General features: G+C 47.0%; 1 protein-coding gene across 1 annotated transcript in view; it reads left to right on the top strand.

The window, feature by feature from the left end:
• The window catches only part of LOC119374471 (sodium/calcium exchanger 3-like), a 291,218-nt gene extending 270,488 nt beyond the window's left edge, over positions 1-20,730 (top strand). Inside the window, 5 exon segments of the mRNA XM_037644580.2 lie at positions 2,386-2,485; positions 8,675-8,746; positions 11,280-11,405; positions 13,237-13,395; positions 15,234-20,730. Of these exon segments, the coding sequence (XP_037500508.1) occupies positions 2,386-2,485; positions 8,675-8,746; positions 11,280-11,405; positions 13,237-13,395; positions 15,234-15,610 (834 nt within the window). The 3' untranslated portion in view covers positions 15,611-20,730.
• The last annotated feature ends 4,919 nt before the right edge of the window (positions 20,731-25,649 follow it).

The following is a 25,649-nucleotide window of genomic DNA, read 5'->3' as shown; positions in this document are numbered from 1 at the left end:
ATTCGATGATTACTTCGAAAAGTGTTGCAAGTCCCCTTTAAGCAACTGTAGCCCTCGTGTGGTTGCGTCTAACAGAAAAGAAGCGGACCTTCGATCCACTACCCTTCTTTCGTTAACATTGAATGTGTCGGAAAGAGTAAGTATACGGCGTTCAAAGGTTGGCGATTTGGTGAACCACGCGATTATTTCTGAGTAGCCTCCGAAAATCCGCTTCGGCAGTGCGACGAAACACAAAGTTATGCACCAGGAATAAATACACCAGGGCAAACGAACGCTCAGGTGCGAGTGCCGCTGCCGAACGCCTAATTGAAGCATTAGGCTGGCCTCCAATTTTTTGGAAGGTTGATCGCGTTTTATTATTAAACGAATGAGGCGCTCGAAGTCATGCGTCATATCTTGCAGTATATATAGAGCCAGGTAGCAGAGGTGTTTATACTCCGGATTGGCCTACCATTACATCAAAGGCCAAAACTCACACGGTCCTTTATGCATTTACCTAAGACGACTGGAAGGCGAAAGCAATCTTTTTCTTCACAATCGATTGTATTGACCCCCCTGCCTCTGCTGAAAGCTTTCTGCACCCGGTGTGGTTTTTGAGCGCCTACCGGGATCGGTCCACTTTTGACCAAGCGACGGTGTCATGTGTTGACGTCATGATGTCACAAATGTTGGCGATCTGCGACGCCGTGCTGACCTTGTATGAGAACGCCATCGCGTGATTACTTTTTTTTTCGTCACTCTTATTGACGCCGATGCTGCGGACGGTCACTTTTCGAGGTTGATGAGCCACATAAGGCTTTCGAGATAATAACAGCCTTTGTGCCGGTAAACTGCATAATTGGCCGCCGGGATCACGTAGCAAAGCCTGCAGCGTAACGAAAGACTGGCTATGTTATTTCAGTTTTCTAACTAGTTCTATAATTCCTCACCATGCTATGCGAGGTGTCATGCTGAGCATGTTTAGGGCACCGTGAATGAAGAAAAATCACACCATCTCCGGCTAAAGGAGACCACGAGGCGATGCGAAGCAGCGTTTCAGCATGTCGAGCCCGCGTTTCAGAGGGGGAGTAGAGTGGGGGAGATGTGTGGAGAGGGTTTGCGCATGCGCAGTAAGGGTGGTCCCGCCGCACACCACCAGTTTGAACTCCGCCATAAGATGCTTCGCATCTAAAAAGATAGGCGATTAAGAGCATCCATTGTTCTACCGAGGGAGAGCGATAAGCCGTACTAATTACATGTGAGAATCAGTTGCGTGCACCGCTACACAAGAGCAATCACAAAGCATTCAGCGAACCTTTTCTTATTTCCAAAGCCTTCAAGGTCGCCCTAGATTAAATTGGAACGTTTCACCAAAAATATGGAGTAAAATTGTGGTGACGAAGCATAAAGGTATTTTCGGAGGAATATTTAGGACATGCGTCTTGTCCTTTAACCTAATTCCTCCATAACTGCAGCTGTAAGGAACGCGTAAGCCAGATTATCGTCATTGCGAATTTGAAGCCGCTCGTTTAGCAAGCGTCAGCAACGACGCGAAGCAGTCACACAGAGGTGCTTATCGACAACATATCTTTCATACATCAGGTGCACCGCTGTGAAACCTATGCAAGAAGATTGATAAGCAAAATCACGTGGCAGAATGTGTAAGTCCGTGCGTCTCGCCCTTGGATTTTGTCCCTGTAAACGTGGCCTCCGTGATTGGCTCCGGCTGCACGAACTAATCGCGGAGGCCACGATACGAAAAAAAAAAAAGAGACGCTATGCGATCTAGAACAAGTTATGGACGAACGTCTAAATAACTCGGTTTGTTTCTTTATAAAGAACAATGCATCTTCATTTATTACTCAGTCTAAAAAAATCGCATTACAAGTGGTACAATTTTGGCGATCTGCGACGTGATGTAGTGACTTCATCGCATGGTGATGATTTTTTGCATCACTCATATTGACGTCGCCGACGGTCAATTTTCGCGTGTGATGAGGCATCAAGGCTTTTGCATTTACAAATCACACAGTTACTGCGTATCTGTGCTCCTAGATATGTACTCTTTAAAAAAAGGTGTCATTTGACTATTTGCTGCACATGTGACTCTCACACGTATAACTCTCTTTAGAGAATCACACTGTCTTTCGGAAAGTTGTGTGTTCACCACTCTCCTAAAGAGAGTCAACGTCACTCTTTAAAGAGAGCTATACATGTGAGATCGACATGTGTAGCAAAGGAGAGCGAAACGTCACCATTTTTTTTTAAAGTGTACCAAAAATTTTTCATCGCGCATATTTGGTATGACTCTTTATGTTTTGCCATTCGTGAAACCTACCACATTTCATCGCCTGCGAATAGTATAGTCTACAAGCTGCTGACCTCCCTTTGCTGGTGCTCTTGCAGAACACTGTGGACAAGCTCTTCCAAAAGGCCAACGTTTCGCTGATGATCGGAACATCCTCTTGGAAGGAGCAGTTCATCGAAGCCATTACTGTGGTCGCTGGTACGTGACTTCCGCTTTCATGCCACCTTCGCAAACTGCCTCGCTCCTCGGATGTCGTAAACGCACCAATTCTGGAATTATGTGGGTTAACTTCTTCCCAGCCTCTTGTTCCAAAGCATGCGGTACGTCGTGATTTCTGTGTGTACTCATTTTTTTGCGTATTTCGTTGTGTGTTTATTTACTAACTGCCAGTGTGCATGCATCATCTGCTATTCTCTGATCAACCCGAAATCGGTACGTCGTCTCGTTGAACGATGGAGCACAAACATTTCTGGCACAAACATTTCTTTGTTTGCGAAAAAAAGTTAACGACTAGGAGTATTTTCAAAAAGTTGAAGCTTGGGCAAGTTGGTATGGATCCGTTAGAAAGTATTAACAGCGCGTACAAGAATAGGAAACAGGACATAATAGAGGCAATGAGCGCTGTTAATTGCAGTAATTAACAACACTCCTTGCCTCTCTTTGTTCTGTCCCATTTCCTGTTGTTGTATACCCTGCTGACACTTTATAATGGACTTAGAGTACTCTAACCTATTATAAGAGAGCTGTATGCTGCTGTCTAAGCTTTACGAGAGACGTCGCATACATGATAACAACACGTCGAACAGCAGAATTAGTATATGATATTGTGTTGAACGTACACTCAATTCTCAACAATCAGCCCCTCACGCTCGGCAAGAACAGGCTGTGAGCCCACAGCCTTTACTGATATGACCACATTTTTAAAGAGGTGCCGTTGCTGCACTGTAACGTTGAATATATCTCCTTATTGGCTAAGACTTGCTCAACACAATTCCCTTTTCGTATAGTGTAGTATAGTAATTGGTTACACGTCGAAATGTTACTGTTGTTTTGAGGGCCCTAGGCTTTATACCACCTGCTCACACTAGGCGAGTACAGGCTGTGAGCTCATAGAAACCATTATTAAGACCACCATCATTTAGACCTCGCCGCAGCGGTACCACGTGACTAGGCGGCTGCTTCGCCGGCACTCGGTCACTGAGTATCGGCATGATGGTGCGTCGGCTGGGGGCGTCTGTGCGTACGCTTCAGCGCAAGCGAGAGTGTGAATCCAGTCATCCATTAGATATAACAACACGGGAGGCTGCAAATTCTTAAGCAAAGGCAAAACTGCTCGCTGAAACACCGGATCAAAAGGAGGCTCGGTAGTACGTTGTAGAGAAGCTTACCAAGGGCGTAAGTGTGCCAAGATCGAAGCCATTGCAGCCGGCGCCTGTATGCGTAGTTTGCAAAACCAAGCGAAACTTACCTTTGGCTCCTGATAACCAGGTTTACGAGAGTTAAACCTCAGCCAGCTTTTTTTACAAGGACTGAAGTGTCGCTGCCAGCATCTCCGGTGCGCACCTTAACTTCACCTTAGAGTGTTTCGGTATTTCGTTCGTGCCAGCTACTGTTGGTGCACTCTCTTTCTTTACTTCTTTATTATTTTTTACGGGCGGAATTGACTTCCGCTGTTCGGGCTGTTTCTCGGAGAGCACGCGGGGGTCTCCGTAATGCGGCGATCTTATCGTTGTCGCGCCAGTTGTAAAAGCTCCGAGAACGATCCTACGGCAAAAGGTCAAGCGTAGTTTCGGTTTTACGACTCGGTAAGGTACGCCCCTTTTTTTACTAGCGCACGTGGCGCACTTCGCGGCCCTTTCATCCGTGTTAGGATTCCTTGAAGGCCATAGTCGCAGTCAGAGGGAGAGGGGTTCGAACCTTCCCCTTCCTCCGTGACTTTTGCTACTTGTTTGCATATTACACACGCGGACACCTCCCGAAAATAAAATCCTGGCTGCATCCCTGATAAGGGAACCGCTTTTTTTTACACCTGCGATGATATGTAAAAAAAAAGTGGTGTTATCTTTTGAGATTCTGCTATAGCATACATAATGGCGTGTGGCTAGTAGACGTATATGAGAGCTTGCGTTTTAAAAATGATGTGCACACATGCTCATGACCATACGCATAACATATCGTAATGTCGTGAACAACGTTTATATTTCGCATTTCGGGCGCTTAAGAATATTTGGCTGATGTCTGGAAGCCAAAATTTCGATAATGGCGTGTTGGTTCGTTGGTAAACTTCACTGCTGGTCCTGAGAGACGCTACTGGCGCGCAGTGGGCTCCTCCCACGTTAGGACGGGCAGGCTAAGCCTGACCACCGCATCGTGGGCCCTCTGGACGGCCCAAAACTGATTCCCGTCGTTGGGGCTTCTGATGGCGGAGCACATCTTGGCTCGGTTTGTCTTGATCGGTGCGCAGTAACGGGCACCGATCAATGGGGCATTGCTTCTGTGTAAGACTTAACATTATGAAGACGTTCGCCTGAAATAACGCGCTCGCCCATTCTTAAGCAAGCGCCAATTTGTCCTTTCGGCAAGTGTTACTTTCTTCTGTTGTTAAAGTTCAAAGTTTATTACGAGCGTAATTGGTCCTACAAGAAGTGTTACACTCTTGTTATTTTAGGAGCACTCTGAAAATGAGCTTTTATTGCGAAAGCAATTATATTGACCATGGTTGGGCATTTTTGCCGTTGCCGTCGCCGTCATGTTCCGTATAAAGTTTAAACCGATAACATAGTTCCTCGCGCCGAATATTCAAATGTGCGAGTGAAAGATTGCGAAGGGTGCTGACTTGCAGTGCTCAACCAGATATGAAACGCGCTGACCGGCTCCGTCTGGTGAAGGAGCATGAAGGGCTGCCGGTGACGAGGCTGCGTCACCCGGGCAGCAACTGCGATCTTTGATCATAAGGGCGCGGTCGCGCGCGTTATCTCGACTGAGATCAGTACACGGTTCATACCCTTGTACGTGCTGTACTGTCACAGCTTACTTCGCGTTGAAGCGACAGACAGCACGAAAAGCGCTTCGCTCCCTGGAGGGGCCGTATTCTGTTACGCCAGCGTTTTTTAGTCACGCGATATCGGATCCTTAAAGGAGTTAGCCGCTAGCCTTTCTTCGTATTGCATTCCAATTTGTTGCTATCGCATTCACTGATTCGTCCTTTCGACGAAACTGTGACTTTCTCTAAGTTAGCATTTAGCTGAGAGACAACGCGAGAGTGTCTTTCAGATCTTTTCAGATATCGTGTCACGTGTAGTCAAAGTCACAGCCTCCAGGTCGACAACGGTCGTGCTGCGCTCGAGTTGAGCGCGACGTGCTTTTCAATCGCAAATTGCACATTCTACTGCGTGAACACGCCTGCTTTGTACGACAGCTACTTGCTTATGTATGTGCTTCACGCCTTAGTTTAGCATAGTTGCATGAGCATCACTTGCAACTGGCCAATTAGATTCTTCGATCTACGTTCATTCTGCTTTTGCTTGTGCATACACTGTATCTCCAAGAGAGCACGATACGATGCTGCTTGCAATACTCTTTCCTACCATACCCGCCACGGTGGTCTATAGTGGTTACGGTGCTCGACTGCTGACCCGAAGGTTGCGGGATCGAATCCCGGCCGTGGCGGCCGCATTTCGATGGAGTAGAAATGCTAGATGCCCGTGTACTTAGTTTTAGGTGCACGTTAATTAACACCAGATAGTCAAAATTACCGGAGCCTTGAACTACGGCGTCCTTCACAATCATATCGTGGTTTTGGGGCGTAAAACCTCAGTAATAGTTATTATTTCCTACCCTGCTGTTTGTAACAGCCTGATGAAGCGAACACAGAATGTGTGGCATCCAAAAGGAGACGGCACGCCTAATTTTACACCCATGGGCACACACCGTGGCACCAGACATCTAGGAATGCCACGAAATATGATCGAAATAGGAAAAATAAGGTCGTTTATCTTATCTCGTGGTCAGGAGTCCCATGTACTTGTTTGTGATGAGGTTTGTTAAAACCTTCGTGATATTTTTTGCGATCTGCATGGCTTTTTTTTTTAATTGAAAGGGACACATAACAGAAAAGCTTTATTTTTTTTTCTCGTATTAGTGAGCCACCCTCTCGCTGCCCCAAGAGCAGCACTCTTGCCACAAGAAGGCGCTTGGTAATCTAGAAAACGCAAAAATAACAAAACACAGGTAGCGACGCGACCGCCAAGTTAATTTAAAAAAACTCTGAATACGCAAAATAATTTGTGATAGATTCTTAGTAAAAGTTGCACAAGCCACAGCATGTCAGTGATGGCGTATGCGGTGTCTATCAATATTCACAACTTTAGCCCCTTAGTCTGAATTCTAATAGTTATAACCGACACGTTGATAGAAAAGTTCGTAAGTTCCAAGCATGCAACGGATCATTAATGAAAGCAAGGTAAGGCATGCCTGCATTCTTTTTTTTTACTTTTTGTTGTCTCAGTTACGTGGTTTGAGAGTTTCGGTTCAAACAGACTCTGTTTCTTTGTTTCGTCAAAAGCGAAGCTTTTTTTGTTTCATCGCATCTGTGATACATAATCGAAATATCCAACTCTCTAAGCTATCCCGCAGCTGTCACAGAACTGAAAACATCCAAATACCTCAGGTAATTCGCTTTTCAATAGCCATACAAATTATAATTGATCACTGTGCTGCTTGTTCAGTTCTAAAGAAGTCTTGTAATATTTTTCAACTAAGCATAGCGCCGTCAGGTGGCATTCAGAATCTCGCTCCAGGCTACAGTTAGCACACGTCGCGAAGGCGACGTGTGCTTCGCACACCGCAATCACCAAATTCAAGTTTCTGGCGCTGGAGACAAGTGACGGCAGCCACGTTTTATACTCCTATCACACGGGAAAACATAAGTGCACATTCAGCGAGTGCACTTTGCCGCTAATGTCATTCGCACGCTGTCAAACGGGAACACTTAGTGACAATCGCTGCAAAACGCACTCGACGGCGAGTGCGGTCGCCTAACTCCTTTCGCTGCGTCGTAGTGTGTACTCTCGGCAGCAGTGGCTCGAAAATAGATAAATTAGTATAGGAATTTGGGTTCATAGTGTCTTTAAACCATCGGTTTTGTTATTAGGGATATTGTTAGGTGTTAAAACCTGCTGTACTAAAAAAAATCAGCCAGCTCCACTCCATGAAAGCCAGCAAAATAGCGAAGCTGATGACCCCCCCCCCCCTTTTGTCAGTCTATTGCCTTTATATTGCCTACGTTGGGCGGCTTCTTCCTCGGGAGTGCGAGCAGTCTTGGCCATTCTGGAAGAGTGAACTCCCGACTAACCGACACCCTCCTTTATACTCCACCCAGCCCCCCACTGACCTACTTCTCGCAAACAGCTGGATTCTGACGCGCTTCCCACAGAGCCTCACCATCGCCCCTCCTGGCGCGCCTCTCATTGGTTCGCCCTTTCCGCCGAGCTTCACTTTCGCCTCTCTCCGCAAGGCACTGTCTTCCCCCTTTCGGCCAGACCTCTCTCGACATGGTGCGGCCCTTCCCTCTTTCCTACAGAGCCTCACTCTCGCCACACCGCAAGGCCACGTGGCCAGCGTTTCACCGCCGGCGATGGCGAAGGGTCGAATAAGAACAGCCTCGCTGTCAAAAACTATGCTGCTATTCTGACGCTCAGGCAGCTTACGACCACGGCCGCTAGGGGTATACCACAGCACATGCCGTGCAATGGTCGCGTCCGCTCCGTTTGTCCGTAAAGTTTATTCTAAGGGGTCTTCATAACCGTAACACATTAATACGCAACAAACATTCCATAAATTAACGCATATACGTTGTACTGCTGACTTAGTTATCGCCCTTACTATAATTTCCAAAATACGCTTCTTTTTCTCGTGTAGCAGCGCGCCACCATTATGACACTCGGTGCCCGTAAGTGCGGTCTTTCAAAATGGCACCAAGTTATTGTGACAGGTCTATTAGACGGGATCCGTTTCGTTGGGCAGTGTGGAGCACACGCCCACGAAAAGAGGGAGCCAGAAGTGAGATAACTGAACAGCAAGCACTGCGCGCCTCTTTGTAGCGCGCTTGATAGAGACTGTCAAACAAAGCTTCGCTTTAACGTGAATCTCGACTGGTTCGTTGGATCTTCCTTAATTTTCTTTTTTTATTTCTTTTCGTTTCCTTTTTTCCTTGGTTTTCCACCTTGGTTTTTCGGGCGACCTGTGGGGGCCTGCTGCCTGCCTACCGTGGTGCCTGCCTGCCCTGCTGCTTGACTCACTGCTCGAAAAAACAACCCTAAAAAATACCTTGCATGTCTAAAACCTAACCCGCATCCCCGTCCTAACGCAAACGGTGCACGGTTAAAGACGACGACCGGAACAAGTTTCATACGGAGGAAGCGTTTGAAATGGAAAGCGCCAGCTTGAAATTCAGCAAAGGTAAGTGGTGTGCATGAGCAGAGGCAATAACTGTCAGGTACAGGTGAGTATGCTATGCAACAAATCCTAAAGACGTTACAGGTGTTTTGCCGTCGAAAAGACCTCCATCGAATAGATTTTTTAGTTTGCGTCATGATGCTGCAACTGCACGAAAATTAGGTTTCCAACTCACAGGTTTAAGGGGCTACATTATTATTGCCATTGACGGGCCTTAGTCATCATTGCTAACCATTGATAACCAGTAAAGCCACGAGCCCTGCATTATTTGACAGCGTTCTGTTATCAGCCTGAGTTGCTGCCATCCGCGAAACATCACACTGATCGACTAAATAACGAGATATTAGGCAGTTTTAATATAAGGTTCGCAGTTTTAGCGTTGCTTAGGTACACGTGGGTACCCAAGGGGGTAGGCTATGAAGCATGCGCAGTAGTGAGAAACGCTAACGCAAAACTTCGCGCTAGCGCTTGTTGCCACTGCGCATGCGTCACACGCTATCCTCTCTCACGTTAAGTTACGAAAATAGCCTATCGTACTCAACGAGCGCTAACCCTGTGCACGCTGTTTCAAAGCTTTCTATTGCCGCACTGACGATCGTCGATTCCCGACTGCGCATAGACGTCATAAAACTTTGTGCATACGGAGCTTAGTATGCCTGGAGATAAAAGTGCTTGTAGTAAGCAAGCTCCCAATTGTCTGTCCCATTCAGTTCTCGCTCTATTGTTTCGTTTTGTGCATCCTGGTAAAGTAGGGTTCAGAAGTTAAATATTGTGGTCTCTCACTATTTTCGCAACAAGGTGGCTACTTCGGCCGGTTGGTACAAGATACTTGGGAAGGAAAACCTTTTTCGATGCGCAGAATGCTTGAAAGAAAGACGGAGCAGCTGTGCCAGCTTGTTCCTTCTTTCCTTCAAGCATTCTGAGCACTGAAATATGTTTTTCTCTGGTGAAATATCTCATTATTTTTACTGCTCGGTTTTCTCCTTCATCGATTGTGTCGTGTTTATTCTTTTACGTACTGTCCATTTGCACGCTGTAAATTTCTCAAAAAGTGGGAAGTGTACCGCGATAAGTGTTCATGCTTATATTCTAACGTTTGCGTCATTCACTCTTAATCAGGTCCCGCTTTAAGTGCTAGATAAAACCAGCAAATCTGGCATTTTTCGTCTGGTTTCCTGGATATAGCCAGCATTTAACCAGGACCTGCTTAAGAGTGTTATTTTCCTGTCAGATCTCCTCCTAGGCGTTCGCGATCTTTGTTCATGAGAGCACCGGTTTGTTCTCTCATTGCGCAAAGGGTTATAGCCGTGAGAGACAAAAAAAAGTGAGACAAACGTCATAAAGCAGCACGACCCTTACGTTTTCTGTAAATAAATCTCCGGACCTGAAGCAGAATTCTAGTTTGTTCGTGGATAGAACCGTGGACTCACGCCTTGTTGAGGACGTCGCTATAGCGTGCCCAGGAATCTAGCAGGTGGACGTACCAAGCCGAATCATTGGTTGTCACTGCCAGCTGATGCCTTCGGTTGGTACTGCCGCAAGGGGTAGCGCTTTTCTACTTGAAGCCCGGGCTGTGTGCTCCTTGACAAAATTGAATGCCGGAGTAAATATTGTGACCTGGAGGAGCTGTGTTCCGGCTGCAAGCTAAAACCGGGGAATACGCAACTCACTGTAGTAGAATGCCAGCCTCTTCATCCACCAAGACCCGCGGAGGGCGTGTATCTGTCACAGGCTTTGGGTGGATTAAAGTGGATTAAAATGTTATGTGGTCAGTGGTTGATATTATCGAGATTCGTTTAGAATGTTGCGAACATAAAAATAGGGGTGAGACTGATGAAAGAGAAGTCGTTACAGGCGTGAACAGCTGTACATTATAGTAGAAACAGGATATCCTATAGCAAAAGAAGACAGGAGCCAGGAAGCCAGAATAACAGATGGAGTGATAGGTGACTGTGACGAACAGGCTAGGCGACCGCTGGTCACTGTCCCATTCCAAAGGAGATAAACTAAAGACCATCATTATGAATGGATGTCTAGACGAACATAAGGTAATTTCGATGGCGTGGTAGAGGGACCGACACACAACCTTGATTGGTCGCCCATTCAAACCCCTGGATAGGTAATAAGCTTGAACAGCGCGACTGAACGCGGACAGAGAACACGCACACACAGACACACACAGTGCTAATTTCAACTGAAAACGCGCACACGACAGTAAACATTTCCAGTTGAAAGTCAGCACAGTGTATGTGTGCGTGTTCTTTGTGTGCGTTCAGTCGCGCTGTTCAAGCTTATTATGATCCTCAACCAACTAGTCCGCCAACGCACTGTGGTTTTGGATAAGGACAAATTCCTCGGTATACGCATAATAACGATTTAAAGATATGAAACCGCCAGCGTCTCCGGGATTCCGGCAAGACTGACTTGCTTAAAGGTTGTTTTTAGTGTGACGTAGGTAAGCACGAATGGTTTGACGTAGAAGGTGTGTGTTTTTTCACTAACATTCCGATTGACTTTTCGTTTCTTCTCCCACCAGACGATGACGAGGAGGGTGGCGAAGATGGCGACGAGGTGACGGTGCGCATGCCTTCCTGCTCGGACTACGTGATGCACGTGTTCACCGTTTTCTGGAAGGTCATCTTCGCGTTCGTCCCCCCGACAGGTGAGCTGGACGACTCATCGCCTTGACTGTTGAGCGCACGTGATGAAACGCGATCACTCTCTCCCGCCGTGATTCCTGTGCGCACTAGTGTGGTTACTACGTAATGTTTGTTACAGCTTTAATGAAAACCAACAGATAATCAAGTCAAGGGAGGTGTAGGGGACATTAATTGTACTGTTTTAAGTGTATTGCAGTGTGCAATGTTAGCAGACTAGCGCGCGGCACCCCGTGGCAAAAAGTTCATCTGATCCAAACGCCGCTCTTGATTTATGTCGGTTATTGGCCAATAGCATGCTTTCTGCTGTTCGACGTCGAACAGCAGGCGCCGGCAGCTCCGAAGGGAGTGAGCAAAGGCCTCTGTATGAAAAGAGGGCGGCCGAAAAAATGGCAACTTGTCGCTCCGCTTCTAAACTTTTCATGCCGCGCACGACTGCAAAATTTCTGTGAGCTGTTCATGGCAGTGCCCTTTTTATTCAAGCGCTAGGGACGGTCCATGGCCCCTTCAAGTGTTGAGCAAAAAAGCATGAAAACAAAAGCGCATTGCAACTCCAAGCCAGCGCGCTAGTTAGACGGATGTTGATTTCTCAGCGCAGATGTTGTGTACGTGAAAACAGTCTTGCTGAACTTAAGGCCTTGCAATGCCTAAAGGACACCGGTGACATACACACATGGCCAATAATACACCTGCCGCAAAATTTCTCAAAAAAGAAAATCATTTCATGCATTTTGTAGAGCACCAGCTCAAGCTCCAAAATAGTGCTTTGGTGTTCTTGCGGCATTCTTAAGCCAAATCGTCACACTGTCAGAAACTCACAGGGACCCTTACATTCACTTCATATGACTAGAAAGCGAAAGCCTCTTCTTTTTCTTCTCGGTGGATGTATTGAACCTCGGCAGCCCCCTTCCGAAAGTTTTCTGCACGTAACGCGGTTTCGCACTGCCTCCAGGATCGGAGGCTTTGCAAGCTTTCCGCACTTAACCCAGTTTTGAATTGCCTCCGTGATAGGCCCACCTTTGACCAAGCGACGGTGCCATGTGATGACGTTATCATGTGAGGTCACGTTTTGTGACGTCGTAGTGTCGTGTGCTGTTGGTGTCATATGGCGGCGTCACCACGTGATGGCGATTTTTTTTTTTTTTGCACGAATCTTGTTGACGCTTACTGAAAAACCAAAAAGACGCGTACCATGAAGGAAAAAGTAAGGACAAAAAGTTGACGCTGCTGCCGACGGTCGCTTTTCGCATTTGGTGAGGCATCTAAGGCTTCCGCCTTAATAAATTGGACTTTTCTCCGTAACCCGCTGTCGGTGAAGTTTTGCTTAGCCTATAGTAATGACGTCACTGTAGGTCGGACCATGGAGATACCTACAATTACTTAGAGGGGCCTCTGGCGCTGCGATCCTTCAGCCACCATGGGAATGATGGGTAGTACACGAATGTGCCTAATCTTCGTGCTTACGGCTTCGAACGCACTTGGGGCTTTGATTATTGCTGTGTCTTGGCGTTCGTTTCGGATAAAAGAATCGAGCTTATGAACTTCGTGACCAGATTTGAATCGGTGAGCCTAAAATGGTTAAAGTGGTGAAGTGGAACTGCTGTCTTTTGCTGAACTTCCTCTTGCTACAAAGCGGATGCAGGCGACGCGAAGCCAAACGGAGCCGAAAGAACGAAGCTTAGACAAATCCGTGTACTACCCATCATTCCCATGCTGACTCAAGCGCCATGCGTTGCAGCTCCCATAGACACTAGCACCGGAGTTCCCTCTAGTGTATTTATAAGAAACTCTATGGCTCGGACGACATCGTACTCACGACGTCATCTTGCACTGCAGACTACTGGGGCGGATGGGCCTGCTTTGTGACCAGCATTCTCCTCATCGGCGTCCTGACCGCGTTTGTGGGTGACTTGGCATCCCACTTTGGCTGCACCATTGGACTCAAGGACTCGGTGACCGCCATCTCGCTGGTCGCACTGGGAACAAGCATACCTGGTACACCTTTCGCTGAAGTTTATCTATATACTCCTCTATTCCCTTCCCCACGAGTAGTGTAGCAAACTGGACAACATTTAGTTGACCTCTGCACTTTTTTTTCATTCATTTATATATATTCCTCATTGGTAAAGGTATAGATTTAAGCCCGGCATGTACTCCAGTATTCAAGTCCTTAATGTTTAGTTGAAATGTGTATGCATTATATGACTACTGCGTAAGTACTTCCGCTGTCATGCCAATAGCATATTACAAATAAGAGAGCAAAAACTTGCACGAAGAGTCCGATTTTGTTGGTGGTTTCTTCAAATTTTACCACATCATTATCTGCAAGGTCGGTCAATAAAAGCATATGATTTCACGTAGCATCTCTTTTTTTTCATTCAAGTGACGAATAGGTGAGGTCGGTGCCATTATGGTGGCACCGGCTACTCCTTCTCGCTTAGCAGACAAAATATGCAGTACAATATAACAATAAACAAGGGCACAAAATGTTACGCAGTCTAACATAAAATTTGCAAATACAGTACAATCGAACACCACATGAATGCTCAAATAGGTAAAATAAGTTCACATGTACACAAGTAGTGTAGCACAAGTTCAAACATGTAAAATAAGTTCATATGTCGACGTCGAAACTCGGATATTCTATATGGCTTGACATACACAGGAAAACACGCTGAAAACCGTGCCTGTTTAGGAAAAACACCTACTTCACCAATATTTCGGGGAGGGCCCGGGCCCCTATGTGTAACTCCGCGCGTCTCATAGCCGCGTTTCGTCGTTGTAAGTACTCGTGCGAGCACAGCGAGGGTACGCGCTCCAAGCGTCGCGACGTTTCCAATGAAGAACAAAGAAACGAAGGCAGTGAAAGGCTAACAGGCATATAACGACATATTCACGGCTGTATAATACAGTTCATCCCAAAATCAGAAAAAATTCTAATTCATTACTCCGCATAAGACTGAAATAAATCAAACTGCGGGTGCGAAACAAGGATGCGCAATTACCTTGTCCGAACTTATCTACTGGAAAAAGTCTCGGTAGCTTCCACAGCGTTCTTCAACGAACAGCGCAGAACGGACGAGGGCGAAGAAAGGGAACAGAGACAAGCGCTGTCTTCCAAGTGAGGGTTTAATAAACCCTCAGTTGGAAGATGGATTACCAACTAGCCCAATCTCAAACATTGCTCCACAGCGTTGACTGCTATGTATGGAACGGAGTATAGTGCTTCCGTATTGCTAGCAAGGAGCGGTGACTTGCTTGCCACCCACCATGGTGTTCTAGTGCCTACGGTGCTCGACTGCTGACCCGAAGGTCACGAGATCGAATCCCGGCCGCGGCGGCCGCAATTCGATGGAGGCGCGAAATGCTAGAGGCCCGTGCACTTTGATTTAGGCGCACGTTGAAGAACACCAGATGGTTGAATTTTCCGCAGCCCTTCACTATGGCGTACTCATAATCATATTGGGGTCTTGGGACGTAAAACCGTAACAGTTTTGACTTTGCGATTGAAAAAAATCGCGAAAAAACCACAACACTCAGGCACGAAAGAGACAGGCGATGCGCTACTAGCAATTGAGCTTTAATCAAAAGCGCAGAAAGATATGCACACAGACAAATGACAAGATTAAAGATTCTCGCAACCATAGAATGAGTACACAATCATATATGAGTACGCATTGAATACCATAAATGAGTATGTCCTGTCTCTTTCGCGCTTTTTTCAAACATGAATTTGCGCCAACTCGCCGAACTGTTTCTGCTAGTTATGACTTGCTTGCTGCGCCCTGCTCCTGTGCCCGTGAACTCATGCTTTATTTTATTTTCCTGCGCAGACACCTTTGCTAGCAAGGTGGCGGCTCAAAACGACAAGTACGCCGACTCGTCCATCGGCAACGTGACCGGCAGCAACGCGGTCAACGTCTTCCTGGGCATCGGCGTCGCCTGGTCTCTGGCGGCGCTGGTGCACTGGGGACGAGGGACTACGTTCGAGGTGCTTCCGGGCAACCTGGCCTTCTCAGTCACCATCTTCTGCGTCTGCGCGCTCTTCTGCTGCATGGTGCTGCTCCTGCGCCGCAATAAGATCGTAGGCGGAGAACTAGGGGGACCGATGCGCTTCAAGTTGCCCACCACCATTCTCTTCGGCGGCCTGTGGGTCTTCTACGTGACCATGTCTGCCCTCGAGGCTTACGGAGTCATTCAAGGATTCTAAGGTAGACAGACCCAACGGCCGGCGTCGACCACGTTTTTGTCCTTCGACTCTTATCACTACGGGACGTTATTTCCCAGGACAACATCGAAGAACACCATACCACTTGGAGGAAAAGAACATGGAAGATGATACAATGGCGAGACAGACCCTTCTTCGATAGGGTCTGTTCGCTTCCTTCGCTTCTGAACTGCCAACGTCGTAACAACCTTTCGAAGTGCTCCGAGAGTTGGAAGACTTGCTGTTCTTCCGAAATTACGTTTTTTCGGTGGGATTAGGGACGTTATTCTGGAACCGGGACGTACGTTTAGAGGTGTGTGAACGTTGTCACTATCGAAGGCAGCGTTCCAGCGTTGGATGTTTGAGACTTCAGTGTGAGATGTTTGAGGTCGTGTAACTCGCAGCACTCAGTATGTCCCCCCCCCCCTCTCATAGGGCACTCTTTATGTGGTACACACTGCGGGGACATCGAACATTTCATATAAAAACCCTGAAGGTAAGCGTTGAAAGCATCAAACGGATGCGGAACATTGGAAACTACCGCTTGAGATAAAGTATCGTGCTTCGTCTCCAAGCCACCCGACGCTACGAGACGTCATTCGTGCCAGAGATAGCGATGGTGTTTTGAGCACGTGCGCTGCTTCAAGTTACGGGCCACCAACGAATTCATCGTGCTGTTGAAACTTGAGGACAATATGGCACGCCACCACACACGACAAGCCACAGTGGTTCGCAGATTTCAATGCCTGCTATCTCGTATGTTACAGTGTCGTGTACCCGCATGCACTTCAGCAAAGTGCGGCGTTGGAAGCGAAGAAATTGTGCCGTGATCAACCACGTCCACCTATGATGATACCAAGCAAGGGTTGAAGCCTCGGCTTAGCGGCAGCTCACTATCGACGTGCTCCATGAAAAAAGTGTGAAATGCTTGTAGCCAACGGCTTTCAGAAGGGAGCGGTAGACCGTTGTGATTACGTATGTTGACATCATGCTCTAGGTGCCAGAAGAGGTAGTGATCGTGTCTTCGGTGAGTGACCTTATGAAGACAAACGACCGTGAATCGGAAGTGAGCGTACACCGAACCGTTGAGAAAAGTCGCACTTCAGGAGACTACTTGACTGTGAGACTTCGTGCGTGCACCGGGTAAACTACTGCATTCAACATAGCGTCATCCGACAGAGTGTGAGATTCCTGTGTTCCAAGTCGTGCTTGGCAATCTGAGCTGGAGTCGTGTGCGGAATGAGCGAGATGTCACGTGATATGAGGAACTACGAGTCCCATTCCGATTTCCTGATGAATAGAACGGACTTTTCGACGTACGCAACGGACTGCTAATAACCAGATCCGGACGGGCCTGTAAACACGGTGGCATCAGTTTCAGGCAGGAGGCGTACGGTTGCGGTAATCGGCACTTGCTGGTCAGACGGAGTCGTTGGTTCGCTGTGGTACTCGCACAGAATGAACGAGGCGGTCTTGATTACCATGCTTCACGTTCCACTGTTGATAAACGACAAACTGTGTTTCCGGGAGAAGCGCGTAAGCGGAGCAATCAGTCATGAGCGAGCTATTGTTTCCTCGGGCGATACCTAAGTCTCCCACGGCCGTTCGCGCGTGAACCCCTCTCGATTAAGTTCCCTCTGGAGAACCTGAGTCGAGACCGCTTAGCTGCTTCACTAGTTGCATTGCTTGAATGCGTTCAAGGGTGCAGCACTACTGCCCTTCCCGAAAGCTCCCTGTTCGGTCTCAGTTGTTTTGTGAAATCACAATTTTAATATTGATGTGTCGATCTCGCTTCAGTGAGGATAGAAGCCGACAGCTTACACAAGTTCGCGACCGAAATAATTGCATGGCAGCTTACTTCTACCACTGAAAACCAAGAATACGTCCTAAAAAAGCGTCACCATTCCCGTGCGGAAGCATTACGACATGAAATTCACGGAGGGATCCTAATTAGTAGAATATGCCAAGACGCTTCTACGTAATAATGGTTATCGTATGCGGTAAGATTGATGGAAGCTGTCTAGTGGAGCAGAATATTGGAACAGAATGCATGACGCCTACCAGGAACGAGAGCCATAAAGTTCCAGCGAATCTTCTAGGGATTTACAAAATGATGGTTGGCCGCATCGGGCAATACTGGTACGGCTCATTGATAAAATGTCTGCTTACGGAAGTGTATTTTTTTTAACCCTCGTGTTCTGACATTAAGCTCTGGGACGTTGCGTAAATTTGCGAGTACTTTCACTGTTCCTCGGCATTGAAGAGAAAGCGATCCCAAGCGTAGCAGTTATATCTATGTTGATATGGCCGCTTAATATTTTGGCCAGTCTATGAGAATGGCCAAGCAGAGGGGCTGACTTGCTCACGGAAACTTTCCCGTGTACTACGGTAACAGTCATAATGTGCATTGTCCTTTTACCGCAAGCAGGAATAGACGTAAAGATTTCCAGCAATGCATTGCCGGCCTTCCGCAGCTTATGGAAACACAGTTATTTAGTGTATCGCCAAGTGGCACGTCTATGTACTCATACTAGTCCCTGTTGGCCGACTCAGTCGGGCCTTCTCACGGACTGCTTATGGAGTAGCGTGAGCCAGGCTTTCTTCTGAACACCTCCTTGAAGGAGAGCCATAAGAGAATCAAGATGACAATACAGAATAAGCTCTCATAGGCCGCACACGGAAAACCTCGTCGGCCTGCACAACCTCCGCAGCTCATTACGTTCAAGCTTTACAGACTACCGCCATTCACACCTTTATCGCGACTGGCCAATTCATGACAAGAGATTCGAAGGACGACACAATGAAGGAAGAAAGAAAACTGCCTACAAGACGCATGACGTCACCGCGTGTGCTACGGGAACGTAGCATCTACCGTACCTTTCGCCGACTTCGTCGAGGAACTTTGTGCCTGACGTCCGGAGGGGACTCCGCACATGAAAGACGAGAAGCACTTTTCTCTCTCTCTCTCTCTTCGTGTTCTTGTTCATGTATGTTTTGTTCTCGTTGTGCCACTGTTGTAATTCCTCATTCCTATTGCCTATCCTCTACCAACGTGACAAACGTTGAACCTGTGCTCCACCTATCTCGAACAGGCCTGTGCCGACGCGATAAGGAAAATGAGACGCCATCCCAGAACACCGAGAGTTCATGTGCTTCTGTGTGTGTGTTCCCGTGTCATAGTGATGCTTCCTTGTTACCGTGTTGCTGAACTGGAGCGAACGTTAAAAACTCGAATGGGCCTGCGAACTGGCCACTGTGTCTACGAATAACGTTGTCTGGACTCTAGAGTGTGTTTCTTCTTTGTTTTCGATCACCTGTTGGCATCTATCGAACCTGCAAGCCCCGGAACCTGAGGGCTAAACTCAGCAGGTGTTCCGCAGAGGAAGCGAAGATGATAATGCATACAGAAGGAAGGGAACTCGGAACGAAAAAGAAAAATACCAAAACTGACCTCTTCCTTCATCTTTTTGGCTCGCTCAGTATAAGCTATTTCATATAATTATCGTTGTTTCTTGTCCGTTTCGGAAGCTCACGAGGTCGTTTATAGTTACAAAAAAAAGTAGCTTGCGTCATCGCTTTTTAACTCAATGTTCTAAGCTTACGCATCAAGCAGCAAGCAAGGTTCAGAGGCGTTGCGCGTTTTAATGTTAAGACAGTCGTTGTCTTCGAGGGTTGTTGAGTGACTGCGGGATGCCTTATAACTGGCCGCTTATATCCGGGAGAGGGGGTCGCCTCGTATCCGTGATTACCGTATGTTGTTTTTTTCGCGGCACTGTTACAGGACACGTAGCGTAAGATATCTTTTTTTTTCCTGGACCAATATATTTATCCCTAGATGCCTCCGCCCTGTTTTTCAATCAAAACACGCGGCGGCTAATGCAGATTTCAGGTTTCTCTACATTTTCGTATTTTAAGAAAGCATATCGTAGTGATCGCTTGACCACTAGTGATTAGTATTTTTATCAGCCGATGGGGCATCGTGATTTGTACGTATATACAGCATTTAACTTCGTACAATAGATGTGCGATAATATACTTGCCTAACAGTGAGGTTTAGATAAATTTATCGAACATGTTCGCTTCCGATTCGAAAACAGCGCACGTAGGCGCATACAACATTTGTATTAAGGAATTACAATTAGTATTGCTGAGTAGATAGATGCTCGTGCCAATAATCGGCATCAAACTATGTCCCGCGCAAAATACTTGGAACTTAATGATTCAGGCAATTTTCTGTTTGAATACGTGATGGAGTGGGTGGCGATGGGCGTTGAAAGGAAAGCAGCCTATACAGCAGCGTCCGGCGCACGCAGGTGGCATGTATAAAAGCTCTGTGCGCTCGCACGTTTATAGTGGCTTTGTACAAAAGCAGTAGTAGCTACCGCGCGCAGCGCTAAGACCACGTGGCGGGAGGCGTCGCTGTGACGTCACGACGGAACCCAAACTGGAGAGATGTTTCGCAGCTGCGCGAGAGATCGAACGTTGTTAAAAGAAGTTGTTTCACGTGTATAACGTTTTCGCTTGCCTCAACTAACTGTCTCATAGTTGTTCTTAGTCGAGCACAATTGTAAGCGAGCTATTACTACTACTACGCTTTCTCTCTCTCCGTGACAACCTTCCCTTTCCACACTGTCAAATTTTACCCTCCTCCTCTCCCCAACGCTTTATTTCCTTACTCGTAAGCTCGGGGAGTTTGCACAATTAACGAAAAACTATACATAACTTTCTTTCTGTTGCACTCTATATGACTCGTCGTGCTGTTTGTGTCCAATTGCTCCATTCCCACACACAAAAAAAAACAGAGAGGAATATAGAAATGTTGTTCTCGAGTGAAATATGTGCGGAGATATATTACGAGAAATTGAAGAGAAGAGAAGAAAAGAAAACTTACGATAAGTGAGCAGCTGTTACCTGCTTCGTCTCGCCTCAATTATTTACCTCGACTTTGTTTCACCCCTGAAAAAAAAAAAATCAATGTGTGAAGCATCGCACCGGAACGAACGCAAAGGAACGATACGACTCGACAGGACAGCCGCTACACTCGAAACTGGTTTGTCTTGAAAACAGAACGTGGTTTATATGCATGTACATCGGCGTACCACCTGCAACAATGTCTCTGTGCGCTGCTTCACGCGTTGAGACGATCTGTCACCAACTTCGCCAACCAAAAAAAAAAAATCTTGTACATTCTGTACACCCCGTATTCAAAAAGTGTGCATCTCCTATAGGATTATCGGCGAGAGGCTACATATATTTTAAGGTGTACGAATTACAGCGCGAACTAAGATGAAACACGAAAAGGAGGAGATCAGAAAAGCACGGTGCCAGTGCTTGTCTGCTCTTTGTAGTCCGTCATGGTTCGCGCTGCAATTTTTTCACCTTAAAAGTTACGTACCAACTATTGGCCCAACCGAAGTTTTATTGAGGCCTATATATTCCCGCGTAAATCAGGACTTATCGGATTACCGCACGGGGCATACGGGTCTTTGTGACAAACTATGCGCCGTGGCGCAAAGTTTGGCACGAAGTGCAATCCCTTCAGCCTGCGATTCCTCAAGATGCTTCGCTGCCGGCAAGCACGTGGCTGCAAGATTTGAAGCAACAGTGTCAAACCAACTGTAAATCTTCCTCAAGTGGCTAAACCATCAAGGCGGCGCAGTATATAGGAACAGTGGGCTAACCCACCACAGTGGTGAAGCAGGGACCGCCGTTGCACGGCAACTTGCGGTAGCTGCGTTCATTTTCAAGGTAAGGCAGGAAAGCCAACAAAATTCGTTGCACGCTCTTCCTCGTTGCCGCGGGCCCTTCAGGAAAAATGACGTCTTCAAATGTCCGGTGCCTATGACAACCTTTTTGCAAGGTGCGGACCATCGCTGCTCTTTCCACAAGACACTGGGCTATTCGGCACTTGGTGACATACCCCTACAATTCAGGAGATGCTCAGGCGGAACAATTGCCGGCCATGCAGGCCAGGCTAACCTCGCCTGCTGCAACATCACCACCACCACTACCGCCATCAAGGTAAGGCATGAAGGTGCGTCCCATTACGATCTCACGGGAGCACATTACGACAAACTTATAGAGTTTCCCAACATCGATATCGTCGCGTTGTCGTGACGGTAACGAAGGTGGCAGTCAGAGTTATGTTAAGGCTCATTCACATCTGCGACAGTCACCAGTCGCGCGACCATTTGCGAATGGCGACCAAACAGCGACTCAAGGCGACCGATTTTCACAACTGCGTGCGACTTACACCCTTCGACACGCAGAATATTGCAACTGCCCCGTAAAATAAGATGACGTCAGGTTCATGCGCTAGTGATTCGTTCAGAGCTTCGCGACTGCAGTTGCGCGACTAAAAAATCGATCAGCGAGCGACTGAGCCAAACCCGTCGCGTTGCCACTAACTTGGTCGCGCGACCGGTGCTAGTCGCAGGCGTGAACGAGCCTTTAAAGATGAAACTCTTTGTTGGGCCGCACTTGTGTCCAGCCAAATATAAACTCGAAGCACAAGCGATCTTCGCTGTGCAACGATAGCGGTGAGCATGGACGTCGGGTGTCGACTAATCTGATCGTCGGCGGAACGCGTCGCCTTTTATACACGAACTTTCCAAAAATTCAGCGTTATCGATGGGGCTCGCGTTGTGCGCGAAATCTTATCAGAAGCGTATAAAACCCTCTCGAAGTTTCCCAAACATTGCGGTGAGGCCTGTCCCGAGTAGTGATAAGTTTTTTTTTTTTTTTTTTTTGGGGGGGGGGGTGAAGTGTGATCACACAACAATAAAGAAATAGTCGCGCGTGGCAGTATGAGGAGTAGCAGGAAACCACTTTATCGATGTGACGAAAATCACTGGCCTTCAAATACATACTACGCGATCTCTTGCCGCAGTGGTGCATACAGGCTCCTCCGAAAGGCACTCAGCAATGGCATATATTTGAGCACGTTGGTAGGGATTCGAGGTGCAGTAGAACAGGGTTGCTAAAACACTGACGAAGGCCAAAGACAAGGACAACACTAAGGCAAGCGTGTTCTCCTTTTACTTTTTCTTACGTTTCTCAAGTTGAAAATGGACGAGGAGCAGATGCTATCCCGTCATCTCACTTATTATTCTTGCGTCCATGTCTACTTGTGCGCCCGTCCTTCCAAACCATTAAAGGGAAGCTGAAGCACTTCTTGAAAAAACAAATGACTTTGGAGCGTGTAAGGATAGTTTGATCCCTGCTGAACTCGAACATCGATGTAAGTGTTCTCAAAAGTGAACGCGAATAGCACTTTTTGCCCAAAAAGACATTCTGTGGCCGCAGGGCTACTTGAGGTGTTGAACGAACGCGGTGACGTCATCCTCGGTATGCCACGTTATCTGCAATAGCAGCGCTGCTGAAGCGTGGCCTCGTCGATTAGCTTCGGCAACGACACGTCACGACTTAGTCACGGAGGCCACGGCTGAAGATACGAGAGACTCTTGTTCACGTTGCTCTCGGCAGCTTGTCGCTTGATATTGTAATCCAGCTGCAGAACTTTCAGCTTCGCTATACTTACTTGAGCCTTCGACACATAAACAACGCTCTCATAGTTCGGACCAGTGAGCGGCGGGAACCTTCCGTCGGAGTGCAGCACGGCTCCGCCAAAGGAACCGAACATGACGTAGGTTTCCGCGCCCACACTTTCGGCACGCTCGCGTGGTCGGAGCAATACAAACTTTTCTTTCGCGTATTCTAAAGCTCCTGCTGCAACAACCGCGGAAAAAAATTACGACATCCTCGACAATAAATGTCGGTCCTTGGTAACCCCTAAGTTTTATCGAATTCTAAAACCTCTTCAGCTTTCCTTCAAGTCCACAGGTGGCGAACATTGTAATGTCTCCCACAAGCACTCCCCTATTAGAGAACCTTGCGCACGCCTATGAGTCTCAATGCTGCTGGAAAGTAGTGCTGAAAAACAGAGGCGAGCGCAGGGTCCATTATGGGGGGTGTAGAGACAGGTTACACCGCACTGCCCCCCGCCCCAGTAGCCGATTACAAAATAAAACAAGCTTTTCAATGGATGCAAACAATGAAAACGAAGCGACGACGTGCATCTCACGACGGTCCCCTGCTTTCCAGGAGTAAAAGTTCGAAGTAAACAATTCGTAGAACGCAACATCAGGGGCCATCGGCTGCCATCATAGTAAAAAAAAAAAAAACTGTGTCACCATAACTCTGTACATTAAGCAATGACAGAACAGGTCCCACTCAGTAAGTGTACGGGGCGGACTTGGCGCCGCTCTTTTGATGACTAGGGGGTGGGGCGCCCCTCAACCCCCCGCCCCCCTCGTGCGCCCGCCTACGCTGAAAAACGTCACCGAAGGCCGGCTGTCGTGATGTAACCTATTGGGAGAAGGCTAATAAAACTGATGGCATATTAATCCGCCTGTCTCACAATGCGTCTGCGCATGTACCCAAGGCGGATTGGTTGATCAGACAGAAATAACAGGCGGTACATTAAGCGTGAAGTGACATGTGTTATACACGGTGCCTTGTGACGTTCTCCTGTTCGTTACTAAAGGCTATTCGCCTTTAGTATTTGACGTAGCATTGGAGTGTAATTATTGGATGGTTGGGTTATGCGGTTTAATCTGTCAGAGCGACTCAGACTGTGACGCCATAGTGGCGGGCTTCGGATCATTTCGACCACCTGGTACTCCCTTAACGTGCACTGTCGCCGTGCAGTACACGGGCCTCTAGCATCTTGAATACATCGAAATGTGACCGCCGCAACCGCCGAGGCTCTGATGAAATAGTTAAATTGTCCCGGTCCAAGCTTTAATTTACCGCAAAAAAGCAAGCACTTAAGAAACCAGCGTGCATGCGCTACGCAACAACGTCAACATGCACGGTTCTTAGAAATACTGGCAACCTCTCGCCATCTGGCGACGAACTCTGCAAACCACGACGCGCGTGAAACTGGTCACCAAGATTACCGTCTCCGCGCGTCTTGTCTCTTGCGTCGTGACTCTGCGCATAGGTTTGCGTTATTAAACTACGAAGAAGCCGGCCCACGATGGCATACCAATTCAACTCCTGAAAGTTGATCTGCTTGAAGGAGACCGATATATATATATATGCGCTGTATATTTTTACCTATGTGTGCTAAGCTTTTAAAGCAACTAGTGTTCCTCGTACATAGACAAATCTTGTCTCTTGTAGCCTGTTGCGTAGCCTCCGAAACTGGAGCGCAGCATCATGTGTTGTACGACGTCTTGTTCGATAAAAAAGGTCGTGCAAAAATTACTCATCCATTGTATACTGAATACCAAAGAGGTATGTGAACGTTTTAAAGAAAATTGCGAATAATGTTTGTACAGTCTCGCATTTGCTCAAAAGAGCGTATGTTGCAGGAGTTGGCGCATATTTACCATTTTATTAATTTTTAAGTAAAGGTGTAGCCAACGACTGGCAGAGCGAAGAAGCATGCGAAGAATATATATATATATATATATATATATATATATATATATATATATATATATATATATAAACAGGACACGCATTGCTCATGAAAAGTCTTGCACAGAAATCACGCGTCATATTTTTCCGAAATAATATTATCAGCGGTGCACAAGGCACGCCGGCTCAGAATTCAACACTTGGGCATGGAATAAGCCACTTGGCTAAAGATTAACCACTTAAAAAGCGCATGTGTGACTCAGAGTTAAATTTTACTTTATTATTTCAAACAACAATAAACGTTATAAATTAATAGACTATTCTAACCCCGCATAATATAATAAATCTCAAATATAAGTAAACAACTCCATTTCGCTCTGGCCTTGTAGCACGCTAAGCTCATCTCAATTTAAACTCGTATGTGTGTCCGGACGTTACACGTATTTTCCGCATGCCTACGTAATCCGAGTCCGTCTTGAATATCCCTGCGAGCCAAAGGACAAGTTCGGATAGTCTTTTTGATCTTCCCTTGAAAATGCGGTGCTGTTGAAGATGGCAAAATACCATTTGTTTCGATTTCCATACCAAATGATTAGTTTGAGTCATTTGGTTATAA

Source organism: Rhipicephalus sanguineus, chromosome 11 (assembly GCF_013339695.2).
Source record: "Rhipicephalus sanguineus isolate Rsan-2018 chromosome 11, BIME_Rsan_1.4, whole genome shotgun sequence".
Taxonomy (NCBI): domain Eukaryota; kingdom Metazoa; phylum Arthropoda; class Arachnida; order Ixodida; family Ixodidae; genus Rhipicephalus; species Rhipicephalus sanguineus.
The sequence above is the reverse complement of the archived record's forward strand: the minus strand, read 5'-3'. Positions and strand labels throughout refer to the sequence as shown.